We start from the raw sequence: 14,643 nt of genomic DNA on the forward strand, positions 1-14,643 counted from the left end.
AGTATTAAAAAGGCAATTGTGAGATTGCTTGTAAAATGCAGTGTTTCTGACTGATCTGTGCTATTCAAGTTACCATATATAAAACTCCTAATGTTTGAGCTTGATACTTTCTCCACTTACCCTTCTCCTCTGTGTAAACTGTTTTATTGAACAGGAAGTGCTTATTCACTTCCTGAGAATGTATTGTTGATAGAAAACTTTTCTTTAAAGACTAAAACCACCTTCTTTTAGTCAATGGAGAATACTACTTAATTAGGTTTGGCTACAGTCTGCATTTCTCTCTTACATTAATGAAGGTGACAGGTTTCTTGAGCACTAGCTTACCTAATAGGAGACGCTCGAGTTCTCCCAAAGTACCCCCTAACTTATTCTACAGTATCTTGCAACACGAACAATATTTATCTGGAGCAGCACTAACGATGGTAAGAAATATGTATTTAACAATTCAAATTCTCATCTAGATAAACTTTTGTTTTGAGACTTTTGTAAGGAAAGACTGGACACACCTCTTGTATTGGTTAAGTCATAGAGAAGACAAAGTACCACCTCAAAATACCACATACCAAAAGCTGCAGGTGTCAGATACAGCCCTGTCAAGAAAACTTCCAACAATATTAATGCCAACAGATCTGCTATATCAATAATGTTCTCAAAATTGTAGTGCTAGGTAGCCCCAGGGACATCTTTGTAGCTGAAATAACTTCTTTAGCCTTATATTCATAAATCTGGTATTTCTGTAACACTTTTTGAAATTGCTGTAAATCCTCAGTCTTTACATCTTGTGTCCATCAGGCAGTTGTGTTATTCTTATTTCAAAAGGGGGATATGAAGGTAAGATTGGAAATAGTTGTCCTTTATTGTGTTGCTGTTGTTGGTACTGTTGAGCAACAGCTTTCTGAAAATGTGTGATTTTCAACTACTACATTCCCCTTTTCAGGGAATCAGATTAATTTCTTTAAGGGGAAACAGTATAGATCATTGAGGCTTGCTTTTTTTTTTCTCCCTAAAAGTTAAATGTGTGTGTATATTTTTCTGCTATCATTCATTGTCACAGCAGTGCATACTGTCTCACTACTGTAAAGTGTTCAGTACTGACTAGAAATTAAGACAGATTGTTGGGTTTTTTGCAAGTGTATTAAAAATGCGGTAGACTTGTCTCCTTTGCAGATGCTTGGTAAAACTCCATGACATAGACTTTCATCCTTCTAAATAAGGCTTATTTTTAGCTCGTGTTGTACTTCTCAAAATACTTCTTGATATTCCTGTGGCACTGGCTGACTTCACTGGAAATACCGTACCATTCTCACCTCATTCATCCCATATTGTTGGTCTTCAAGATCTTACTAAGTTGTTATAGCAAGCAAGACTCTAGATGGCTTGGTCCTGTTTTAGCTGCAATTAAAAGCTGGTGCTATTTAGTAATTAATTTCAAATTTAATAGCACGTGTTTTTATCCAATACTAAACTTAATGACAGAGCTGCATAGTCTTTTAATGAAACTACTAAGGTTGCCAAATGTAATTATAGCTGACATTTCTATGAAATGTAGACAGCTTACGATTTTAAAATGACCAAACCAAATAGAAAAAATAATTGCAAGAAAAGGGGGATTTGTTATATGGTTTTGTTTAAACTCCCTCTTCTGTGTCTCCTAGCTTTTTAGTTGGTGAAGGAGCTTACAGATGGGCAGTTGATCACGGGATACCAGCATGTCCTCCAGGTATCATGGCTACAAGTGAGTAAACTGGTGGTGTCAGTAGGAAGAACAGGACAGAGTAATTTTAAATGGTGCCTCATATTTTGAGGTGTACATCACTTGACTGTTCCTAACATTCAACTAGCTTATGGTATTATGGTATACAAGGATGGTTTAAGTTTACTAATTTTCTATTAAGTATCTAAACAGAAAAAAATATAAACTCTTACTTCAGCTGCATTTTAGAAACATCTAATTCAAGCAAATTTATGATTCTAGGATTAAATCCAATGAAGGACTTCTTCTACCAAAGTATAGGCTCTTTAACAGTTCAGTCCTGCAAGTCTCCGGTTCCGGTCCATCTTGGATCCTAAAAGCACCAACTAACCATCTATCTAAATTCAGCAGGTGCCAGTTTGACTCTCAGATTCTATAGTTACACCCATCTCTGAGTCTTTGTCCAGAACTGCTCTGGTCTAAACAGGCTGTCAAATTCATTTGCCTTTTTTTTTTTTTTTTTAGCCTAGGTAGACTTTGCTTCATCTAATATAGTGGAATAACCCGACCCAGAGAATGGACTTGGATTATACTGTATGCTAGCAATAGTCAGGTCTCTTATAAAACCTTTTGTTCTTAAAAATAAAAGAAGTAATTATGTTGTATTGATACACCATCTATAAAGTAGGCCAAAAAATTGGTTCACTTATACCTATGGAAAGGAGGGTGTGGTTCCCCTTCCTTCTCTTCTTCAATCCCCCTCCCTTTTGGAAAGTGCTGTTGCTACTAGTCTGTAGTTTGCTATAGGTGAGAGCATGCCCTACGCTTCCTGTTAAAGTTATGCAGGAAAGAAATCAGAGATCACTACCCAGAGAAAAAGGAGAACACAGAAGATTACAGAATGTTTCTTTATTTTACAGTAAACAGTATTACTGTATAAAATATATGAGAGTCCTCAAACCAGAGATTGAAACCCAGAGCTCCCATTAAGGTCTAGTTCTAAATGTAGATAAGCATCCAGAAATTGCAGTTCAAAGTTGCTAATACTCAATGCTTAAATGTAACCTCTGAAACAGTGGCAGCATTTTACTTGATCATGCCGATTTTCATACATACTCATGGTACATTTCATTTTGATCAGAAAGTTTTGATTTCTAGTTCCACATGACTGAACCTTTTGCCCGATCCATCGGCTGTCCAAAGCAGCATTTGCAGAACAACTTTTGGGCTTGGTTAAGCAGAACAGCTTTATTTCTGTGACTCTAGAAAAAGTGAAAAAACCTAAAAGTTTGGGGGGGATGTGTGTTTTTTGTTTGTTTTTTAAGGAAGTAGTTGCTACTTATGTGTAGGAGATACTCCAGAAGGAAGGTTTCTTGTCTAATTCTGTTTGCATGCACAAAAGTTTCCATTGTTTCTAGTAGCAGTGTGTTTCTGTTGTGACAGAGATGATTAGATTGTAACATTAATTGCTAGATGATCTCTTACTAGCTAAAAAGGTACCCTGGTCAGAGCAAATCTACACGTTATGGCTTAAAAATAAGGATGACCACTGCTAGTTTGGTTTACCTAACCCAGACTATTAATTTACATAGTAGAAGCGTCAGAAGTATAATCCCAGCCAATGTATTCTGACCAACCTGCTCCAAAACACCAGTGATTTCTTTTTGTCTCCTCAGTACATTCAGCATACTTCTATTTAGCAAAACAGTTACCAGGATTGTGAAGCTAATCCTATTGCAAAATCAATGCAGAAATGCCATTTGCAGTCGCAATGTCAATGAAAATAATATTGGTATTAAAGTTGCCAACCCCCCTCCGCTCCCCACACCCCTGCTTTCACCCCGGTTTATACATACTGAAACACGCACCTGCGTGATTATATGCTTGAGCCATTGTGCAGGATGGACCTGCTCTAGGAATGAACTGATGCTGTGAAGCAGGCTGTGACTGTTGAGACTGGAGTGTAGACTGTGTGAATGTTTTCCTGGAAGAATGATTTCAGATTAGGGTAGTTGAAGGATATGCTGAAAAAAGCAGTGGCAGAGACTGAGGTATAATCAGATATTCTTTGTAATACTGAGCAATTTACTTAAAACTGAATTCTTTGCAGATGTTCTCTGTTACTTCACCTTAGCATAAATGATAGCCTGTGTCTAACTAGATTTACAGAAAGGAGATGTTTGACTTACAGTCTTGTGCTTCAGTTTCCTTCCCAAAAAAAGATGGGATGATAGTGTCTGCTATTTAAGTGCCTAAAATAGATACACAGGAAAGCAGTACTAGCTTACATAAAGACTACATTATTAGCCATTTTAAGAGGCATCTGAGAAAAGATTGCCTGAGCAACTTAAAAGTTGTCATTTTTCCTAGCATTTTAGTACACTTAATTTTGCAGTTAATGGTAGTATATCTGATTTTTCTTTAAAACGAAACAAAACCACAACACCAATAAGGAGCAAACAAAAACCTGAAAAATCAGTTATAGAAAATGATATTATGTTGATTTCCATACCAGTTCTTAGCAAAGCTAGTGTTTTAATGTGTAGACTCCTGGTCAGTGAGGCTGGATGGTAACTGTTAACACCATGTATGACAACGTGGGATTATTATAGCTGAAGAGAAATTGAAACTGCCTCACAGTAACATGTAAGAAAGCCACAATTGTTTTTTCCAGTGTTACTAGGGTAGAGAAGCTTAGAGGTGCTTCTATTAATTAAAGAGCGTTAAACAGAATGTTGTTTCCAAGCAACCACAAAGGATCTCATCTGAAGTGAGCTATTGCACTAAATAATGTAACAAATTTCAAAAAATGGGGGAGTTTTTTATTATGCTTGCTGCAATTGCTGTCGTAGAGCTTGCATGGAGAATTGGGGGTAAATTAACTTGAAATTACGTGACTGTTGAATAGCTCTGTAAAATGAAGAACAAAGTGATTGCCAAACATCAGGAAAATACGTTTAGTAACTTAATTTCAAAAAACAAACCCAACCGCCCCAGAACCGCCGAAGCCAAATCTTAGACATCTATGGCAATAAGTATTAGCAGGGAGAACTAGGTGCATATGTTTTGGCTTCTCTGTCCTGCACATGGAAAATATATTCTTGAAGTCACATTATTCTGTCTCATTTTTCCCAGGCCTGAGATGGCAAGAGTAATGTTATACATGCTGTAAGGCTGTGGGATTGTGTGGTTGGTTTTGCATGGATGGAGCTCTCCGTCTGATCAGTTACAAAGAAAGCTGCACGATCAGCTTTGTGGTCGCACTCCATAATTCTCTCTGAACTATCCAAGTATCCGAGCACCAAACTGAAATGATGTTTTAAACCATGTTACTTGTTGAACTACATCAAGGTTATGTCAAGGCTCACCTGCTTTGTCTTCTTCAGTTTGCCAAGTGTGTGAGGAAATGGGATTTCTACTGTTAGTAGAAATCTGGTGGCTTTCCAGGGTAGCGAGTGGGTGGTTTTCTGGTTTTTTTTTTTAAAAGAAGAAAAGAAATGTGATCTGCTTGTAATGCCTACAGTCTGCGAGAAGGCTGAATTTATTAATTTCTGCCCGTACTAGAGCTTAATTCCTGCCAGTACTAGAGCCTGTACTACCTTATGCTAGACCTTTGTTACCCTGTGCTAGAGACACTACTTTGAAAGTGTGATCAATGTGTTAAGAGTGTAATCACAGTTCAGAAACGCTAATTTACTGTATTGTGCAACCTCTTATAAATGTTAAAAGTATACTTTAGGCAACGTAAGCTTGAGGTACAGCTTCGACTGTCAATATCCGCGCCTGCATTAGTAACAACCAAACCACTTTTATCTGAATTTTTCAGTTCAGCCTATAGTAGATGCCAAGTAGTTGATTTGACAAAGATAACGTGGTGTAAGACAGCATCTTACAATTGCTTACAATGTTAAGTCTTCAAAGGGAATGAGAAGGAAGGTAACTACTCGTGCAGCAAGATTGTACCTCTAACAACGTGGAAGTGACCATAAGTACTTCAGTAAGTTGTATTACACAAGAACCAAAGCAGCTGCAGTGGATTCACATAGCTTGATAACTGGAATCCAAGAGTAGCCACAAATGATGCTTAAGGAAGAACCTAACAACAGAGCAAATATATACTTCCCTTTCCCTACCCCATTTGCTATCCCAGACTCTACATTCCTGACTTATGACTGGTTCCTGCATACATGAAGGTCATCAGTGGCATTTTCTGCCATGAAATTGTTGTTTCCTCTTGAGCCCATATTTCTAGCATCTGCAAAAACCTTTACTGCTTAACCTTGGGTTGCCTGAAGAACTACTACATTTTCTTTATTTTGAGACTTGAATAAAATCTGAGCTTGAATATTTCATTATTTTGAGACTTGAATAAAATTTGAGCTGAATAAAATCTGCTATTTTATTGTCAGGTCACTACTCAGAATCCTTCTTCACTCAAGTTCTCTTATTACCTTGAATAACTTAGTGTCATCAGTAAAATCACATCATGTTGTTGAACAGAGTAGATGCTACTATAGGTTGATTTGGCATTGCACTTGTAGCAAGATATTTATTTACTGTTTTCTTTTTTTTAACCAATTTTGGGTATGTAAGGGTATTCCCTTCTATCCGATGGCTGCTTGGCTGCTTTAATGAGTGAGAGCCTTTTCTAGATAAGTGTCATGCAGATTGTCATACTTGTAGAGACACCATATGTGTCCCTGTCCACCAGTATTGCCTACCTAGCCTGCCTCTCCTCCAGACCCCCAAACCTCACCTCACCCACAGTTCTCTCCTCCACTTCACTATTATTTCATTAAGCAAAACATGTGTCATATTGCTGGAACTGTGCTACGAGGCTCAATCAGTGGCTCAGGGCAGGGCTTGTTTCTTTGTTTTTAGGGTGAGGATGAAAGAGATCTGAAGAGAAACTCGGGTCTTGGGGGTTTGATTAGGAAGCTTGGTTAATCTGAACACATATCTGATTTTAGGAAGCTAAGAGCTGTCTCTCAAATAGAAGATGCTCGTCTTTTAAGCAGTGAAAGTTAACTACCTCTGTTCTTTAATACACAAAGTCAATGAGCTCTGGTAAGTGTATGTGTTTTGTTGGCAATAAAAAAAAAAAAGAAAAAGAAAAAAAAAAAAAGAAAAAGGCCAGGCACGGTGTAAATCCTCCCTGGAATTGAACATAGTATTGTAGGTTCACTTGTAGTTCTGTTATCTGAATAGCTAAGTGCAGCCAATAGAATGGGTATAAGTTAGCCAGGAAAAAAGTTGGGCTGAAGTACCCAGAAGATGCTTTGAATGAAAATTTTTCAGGGAGTAGAAGAGGCTGCTTGATGGAAAAGAGATTTCTCCAGGAAGCAGTAAGAAATGCTACATCCAGCAACAGTTTACCCTGAGTGCTTGTTATGAAGAACGGATCTATACAGTAGTGATCTGAGAAAAATAGGGGGGGGGTTATATGCTTTTGATGTGAAATGCATTTTTTTTTTCCCATTCACGTTGTCTCTGTCAAAGTATGACAACATGGGAAGTAGCACTTAGTAGTCTTTGGTCCCAACACAAGCATAAGTGGTGTTAATTTGTCATTTAAAATAGCTTTGTTAAAATGAAATTTATTTTCATTTGTCTGTTTTCATTTGTGCCATTTATTTTAGCAACTTCTCAACAGAATTCTTCACTGGATCATTTTAATTCCTGTGGGTTAACTAATTTGCTAGTATATTCCTTTTTAATTCACTCCTCTCCAATAGTTGCATTCTCTTTTTATATGGAATAGAAAGATAAAATGCAGAAAGTTCTCCTTTCTGGTTCTTTCATTTGACTATAAGAATATCTGCCAGGGGGTGCTATATGATTGGTCAGAGCTCAATCTGTACTTCAAAGATTTAAAAATATTCTTAGACTTGGTATTTTCAATTTACAGTTTGCTTTTAAACAAAGATTGCTGAAAACTCATAGGTTGCATAATGTTTTGTTGCATAATAATTTGTTATGCCTCTAATAGAAACACTGGAGTTTGTGTTTGTGTTCCCAGCTTGCTGTTCCACCACTCTAAATAGGAAGGTTTGAGTATTGTCCTGAACTTGATTTGTGATTTAGTGGTGTTAGAAATTTGTATTTGTTAGTTCTATTTGCAAATTTAATTGTTCACTTACATATTTTCTTAATTTTCAACCTAGCCTGAAAATATGTAAGGGAATAGATGTAGCTTATAAAAGCATGGGAATTTTAAGGAAACTTGGACTTTTTGCTAAAAACATTTTGCATTAACTTTGGGCAAGAAATGTTAGTGTATTATAATAAACAGCCTGTCAGCTACTGGCCTATTTAAAGTACACAGAGATAGAATTAACAAGTAGATATGTATCCATTTTATCATTATTTTTTTTTTTTTAAAAAAGTGCCTTAGTCTTGCAATTTGTTCTGTATGTACAATTCAGTAGTTTCAAGGACTCCATGAATAGGACAATTCTAATTTTCTCTCTAATAATTTTTTCTTACCTCTGCTCTCTGGATCGTTTCTAATTGGCTGTGAAAAGTGACTAAGAAAAAGTTCTGAAGAGCTATGTAGAATGGGGAATACAGTTGTCTTTCATTTACTTAGTCACTATATCATTATATAATAGAAACGTCAAGAGTTTTGGCTACATTTTTACTTGTACGTAGTATAACGGTAAAAGGAGTTACGGGAATGATCAGACTGTCAGAGTGCCAACAGGATTAGTACAAGAGATGAGTAAATGATGTGGAAGTTTTACAGCAAACAAGTGGCACACAGATGACATCTCTGAACTGACTCAGAGACCAATGATCTCTTTCTTTTTCTTCCACTGACCTGCTTGCTGAAAATTACTTTCTCATCTCTTTAAGAGGTGAGAACAATGTAAAAAGCCTGTATAAAAGCTGTATTTATTGTCTAACCATGATAAAGTGGAAGATGGATCTTGTGCTAATAATTATGTAGTGAAGGTCTCGTGGTCCTGTCTCATCAGGGTACCCAGTAACATTGGAACCTTTGGAAAACGGGAATATCTGTAACAGTCTTAACTTTGAGCAAGATGTGCCTGTGAGATTTTTCTTCTGCATTTATAGATAATACTAATCATATTATCAAGCACACATTCTGACATCACATCCACTAATACCAACCTCTCATGCAGACAAGTGGTGTTGAGCAGGAGCTACTTCCACCTGTTCCGTGCTCAGCCCCTGAGCCTTCTTACACTTGTCTCAACTTCTACAACACCACCGTGACCAAGTATTTCACCCAGTGCTTCCACCACCTAGCCCATTTAGACCCAAAATACCATATATTTGAGTACAGAGTACCTGTGGATACCTCCTGTCAGTACCTCGTGGGGTTGAAGGGAGAATGTGGAGGACTGGGAAGATGTTCTCAGGTCCTTGAAGATTATTTGTTCTTAAAGAGGCAGCCCATGCTGCATTGCAGAGATATCTGATAAATACCATAACTGTGAGCCTGAAGTCCTGAGCTTTTAATAATAATCTAGTTCTGATACGCTTCTGTTGTCAGTTGTTACATGTCTTTAATCTGGATGATGCCTGAGCATGGAGTTTAAACACTAACAGACAATCGTTTTGTAAAGCTGTGGGTTTGTTTGTTCTTTTTTTCCCTTCCTCTCCAAGCAGCTCTGAAGTAGTTTTATTTATGACAGTATGTACATAAATGAGAAAGCAAAACAGAACGGCTGGTTGTACTCTGTGGCTTCCGAGACACAGTTCTTTTAAGAATGAGTCTGAGCCTACATGCTATTACTGTGTGGGGTATTAATTGTCAGGGACTTTTATCTGAAAGCACATATTTTGTTTGCATCTAAACTTTTAAATTCTTGAGCAAAATCAAAGGATGTTGTATTAAATACCTTTCCATAGATTGCAACAACAATAGCTCTGGGCTGTGATTCAAGAATTTTTCAAACTAAAATTCCATCTACTCCCTTCTCTTTTTCTAGCTTCCTCCCCTTCTCAGTCAATAAGCTCTACCTCTCTTACTTCCCTTTCTCCTTGGCCCAGGCAGCATCAAGCTGATGTAGCTATATTGCATTCATTTTAGGAAAACATGCCTCTCTTCAACACTGTGTTGTGTCCTTTTCCTCTTCTCAAGCTTGGAATATGCTGTCTTGTTGGAGAAGGTGAGAGTGGGTTTTGTACTGTCATTTAGGACAAATGAAATTTCTTGGCATCCTTGCACCACAAAGCTGAGTTTTTGTTTTAGATTTAGTACGAATTATGAACTTAAACTGTGTGTAGGCATTTTCCTTCTGTGTATAGCGCTTATTTTCAAAATAATTTTTCAGTGGGTTATTTTTCCATGTCATGTGTGCATCATTAACTAAGCGCATTTGAATCCTGGAATTTTTTTTAGTTCATAAAATGTTTTATTGGACTTAAAACACCATAATGTATTCTTTGTCAAGGACCAAACTTACGGGATGTTTTCAGAAAACTAATTTAATCTTTCGCATGTTTAGTGTGAAGCATAGTTGTGTTTTCTAGTTTCGTTTGTCACTAATAAAGCAAGACAAAGCAACCAGAGCACTAACCAGTTTAATGGCATTTGTAGTGGTTTTACACGGATAGAACATTGCAAAGGCAGGAATAAACTGAGAGCAGACAGCCTTGCACTTGCTATTAGTCTTTATTCCCTTCTTCTGGGAAAAAAAAAAAGTAAAATTTAAGATTCAAGATATTTTAACTGATCATCTGAAGATGGGCATAAATCTATGTCAGAGGAAAAAAGAAATTGCTAGGTTTTCTTTTACAAACTGGTCCTTTATTTCACAATTCTTTGGTCACTTTGGAGATATTAGCTGTTTTATGTTGCTAAGAGGAATTGATAATTGCTGATAAAAATTATTTTCCCTAAATACTGAAAGGTGATTATTAATCAGTCATTGCTAAAACAAAATCTTCAGCTTTCAGATGAAAGTTAATCCTAATAACTATTCTGAAGTTGAATGTAGCCTGAGCGCAAGAATTTCCACTCTAAGGGAACTCTGAATAGTCTTTCTTTCCCTCACAGTATGGAAAGGTATGACATTTCATGCTCAACTGAATAAAACTTGAGAATGATTGAATTACTACATTAATTCATATAAATAATTCCGGGAAGGGAGGCATGACATTAAAAAACTACAGTCCTTCACCCCTGAAAAAGAACTTCCTGAGCCCCTACCCCTCCCAACAGACTCGGCTGTTTCTGATCACAATTCATGTCATCTGGAAGTACAGAACCATGACTGGCACCTCTCTGATATCTCTCTCTAGTGTAACAGTATGAACTTTCCAATGTGACAAATGTTACAGTATCTGTTCACAATAGGAGCTGATGATTAAGTTTGGTAGATATTTTGATGCAGGAGGCTGGGAAAGTTTGTGTATTTTACTAGGCAAGTGTGCTAGCTTCCTTAACCTAGACTGTTCTGTGTTTGTGCATTTAAGTGTTATATTACTTAGGTGTGGTGGTGTCTGCACAGGGATAGGATGAGAGAGGACTGACATACATTAAAATATGTGAGATTTTGACTAATTTAAAAAAATATAAATTTTAACATGAGGTTGGTCAAATATTGGAACAGGGCCCCAGAGGGGTTGTGAAATCTCCATCCCTGAAGGTGTTGAAAACTTGACAAGTTCCTGTGCAGCCCTTTTGAATTGGACTTGCTTTTCCTAGGACGTTGGACTACGTGACCTCCTAAGATCCCTTCCAACCTACATCATTCTATGTTACTAGAAAACTTTCTTCATCTGTCTGTCTGACGTGGCCTAAGATATGCAAAAAATGCATTCCACAGCATCTCCTGGGGCACTGGACATCTGATCATCCAGTTAAAGAGTCCTTGATGCACTGCACCACTTCTCTCACGTATAAGACTAGCAAAGTAGGAAAAGAAAGAAAATGCATGATAAATCTTTACCCTAGCAGACAGTTGAAAGACAATTGGGGTGCCCAGGAACTGAAGATATTTCTGACACCTGAGGACTAAGCACAGGTTTTTTTGTTAGCCCAAATCATTGCTTTGTAGGGGAGTCACCCATTCTGTCCACATGGACAAGGTGGTACATCACTAGCCTAATTTCATACTTAGTGTTTCTTATTGCCTAATAAAATCTATGCTGCTTTGTTAATAATGACTTGTTTGCTGCCCTATGTCTCCTAGCTTGCTGGTACTACTTTGAATTAATGCAGATAAGAAACTACTGTGAACCATTAGATCCTTCAAAGCAAATCTTCAGGGTTTTTTCTTGTTTTGCAAAGACAAATAGTATCTTAAAGCACAAGGTAAAATCTGAAAATTGCTTAATGGCTTAGCTAGAGACTGAGGACTTCAGTGAATGAAACATCTCTCTTAAGCTTGGAGAATTTCATATGTTGTGGAAAAAATGGCAGCAGAAGTAACAGCCAAGGTATAGTTGGAGTGATGATGCTGAGAGGCCATATAGCAGCACTCTGAGTAGCTGACAGGGCATCTCGGAACTAGCCCCTGTGTCCTCTAGTTTTGATGTGATCTTCGTGCAATATATTTGAACTGGTCAACATGCAAATATTGCAGAAGGTTTCAGGACACCACTAGCATTAGGTTTTGGAATACAAGGCAAACTTCTGTTCAGGTTTTCATGTGTGGGCTCCTGCACCCTCGTATTTGTCTTGCTGCTGTAGCTTTTTTCTGAATTGGTGGGGGGCAGTGGCAGCAGGAGATAACAGGTTTAGGCATATTTATCCCTGTGTAATACCTACTTTTGATGAGTACCAAGGCCAGGCACCGTTCTCACTTGCCCATATTGTGGCTCTGCCCATAGGTGTTTGTTGTATTTATTGACTGTCAACTTACAAGTTCTCCTGTTTAAAAATTCTGTTAAAAACGACGTGCTGGCTTGGTTTATTTTGGGACACTTCTGTTTAACAAATTCTTGATCTGTGTGAGGTTTTTCTGTTTGTTCCTCCCCACCCCCAATTAGCACTAGACGAAAATGATTCCTTGCCTTCTCCCCCTTATCAAGTGTTTGTTTTTTACCTCTTGGACCTCATTTCAAACATAGAAATGTGTTGTCCAAAGTACCTGCATTAATCAGCAGTGGTGGTGGAAAGAGTTCCTTTCTTGGTGATGGCAGATTAATATGTGTTTACAGTTTTAAAAAACTGGTATTCATTAGGTTTTTGGAGAGAAATGCCAGCTTTCTCATTACTTTTAGGTTATATACTTGAATAACTGTGGTGGTTTAAGGTCCAGTTTTATGTACTTAAACACAGGTTTAAAAAGGAGGGTTCACTAGGTGATTTTGGCACCTGCATGGGGAAGTTTCAAAGAAGTAAAATGCTCACTGTCTGTGTACTTTGAGAATGGTAAATGAAAGCTTTGTGTTCTGTTGGCTCTGCAATATTGATTTTATTCATAGACTGTTCTTGCAGCTGTTCCAGTCTTCTGAATAATAGTGATGTAGCTGTATTCAGAATTTCATTTAAAATTACGGTTTTTAAGGCTTATAGATTAAATAGGAAACCTGTGCTTTTTAACTTCCATTGAATTAGTGACTTACCTGTGTATACCTCTGCCCTCCTAACAGCTTGATTTGCATGACTAAACAAGTGACAAAAGACATTTTCCCCCCTCCTCTTTTCTCTATTCCAAAGAGGATGTTAAAAAAAAAATTTCTGTGGATAATAAAACTAATTTAAACTAAATATGTCAATATCTGCAATTTCTTCATGAACTGAAACTTCTAAAATGGGAACATGTCATTTTGGTCTCTTAAGCATAACAATTTTTTTTTTACTCCACTTTAGAGAACACTTCCTTTCTGAATGTGGGACTTAGATGTGGAAAATACATGTTTGTCTTTGCAAGACCTAGGTGGTCTTTATACTGTGTTGATTACGGAACATAAAAATATTGCTAGACTATTGTGTGTCTTTAAATATATGGGTAAACATACAGATATGCAATTAAGGTAATAAAATAGTAGCCTAATTTTATGGATATCAGAATGAGCTCACATGGTATCTATTTACTTGTCAGCAGTCAAAAACAATAATTTTAACACAAGCCACTTATTCCGTTCTCTTCTGTGCAGCGTTGCTTCTCTGCCAAACAGAGATATTTAGACCAACATAGCTTCCATATGTGTTCAGCGACTTGTTTCTGCTAGATGTTTTACCCATCACTGTTGTTTAACAATAGTAGAACTTTTTCACTTGGGAAAAGATGTAAACATCTTGTACTGAAACTTAAAATACTTAGTTGCTGGCTTTTTTTATTGATCCTTTTTGTGTCAGTAAAGATGTGGGGAATGAGACTTCCAAAATGTCAACTTATCAATATTTGTTTAAATTAAGTAGATTTTACTTAGTTAAATGCTTTTGAACTATTTTTATAGGGTTTAGTTTAGCAGCTTTTAAGAGGAACAAGAGGAAGCTGGAGTTGGCCGAAAAGGTGGAAACAGATCTCATTCAACTAAAGAAAAGAAGACAATCAAATGAAAAGGTTAGTTCCTGTTTAAAATTTCGTTGTGCCATCCTAAACTTACAGCTGATTGCTAATAAATTTCATGTCGTATATGATGAGACTTAATGTAGCATCAGAAGCCACTTCTCCTTGGCCATCCCAATGTTTAGATGATAAAAGGATAACTTAGTGCAATTAAAACTTTTTGCCTTGCTATTTGAAAACCAAACGATCACTTTGTATCTTGTTTGTGCTATGAAAAATATTTTGCTCATTTTGAACTGGAAATATGACAAATGTAAACACAAACAGATAATTATTTACTGAAACATTTTCTTTAGCTTGGGATCTCTGTCACTGTTTCCCACTTTTTAATGTTTCCTGAGCGCACTGCATTATGGAGCTGGAATTGGTGAAATTTGAAATATCAGGTAGGTAAACATGTGCATCTGTGCATGCATCTAGCATTGACCTGGCCCATATTACTTGTACTACAAAACT

General features: G+C 37.1%; 1 protein-coding gene across 4 annotated transcripts in view; it reads left to right on the forward strand.

Annotated features, from left to right (window-relative positions):
- The window catches only part of TASP1 (taspase 1), a 90,196-nt gene that overhangs the window by 21,800 nt on the left and 53,753 nt on the right, over positions 1-14,643 (forward strand). For 3 of the 4 annotated variants that reach the window (XM_074864384.1, XM_074864387.1, XM_074864386.1), the window contains exons 7-8: positions 1,656-1,735; positions 14,075-14,181. In XM_074864384.1, coding sequence (XP_074720485.1) covers positions 1,656-1,735; positions 14,075-14,181 — 187 coding nt within the window. The remainder of the gene's footprint in view (positions 1-1,655; positions 1,736-14,074; positions 14,182-14,643) is intronic. The other variant, XM_074864385.1, reaches the window with a different exon arrangement.

Source organism: Strix uralensis, chromosome 3 (assembly GCF_047716275.1).
Source record: "Strix uralensis isolate ZFMK-TIS-50842 chromosome 3, bStrUra1, whole genome shotgun sequence".
Classification (NCBI taxonomy): Eukaryota; Metazoa; Chordata; class Aves; order Strigiformes; family Strigidae; genus Strix; species Strix uralensis.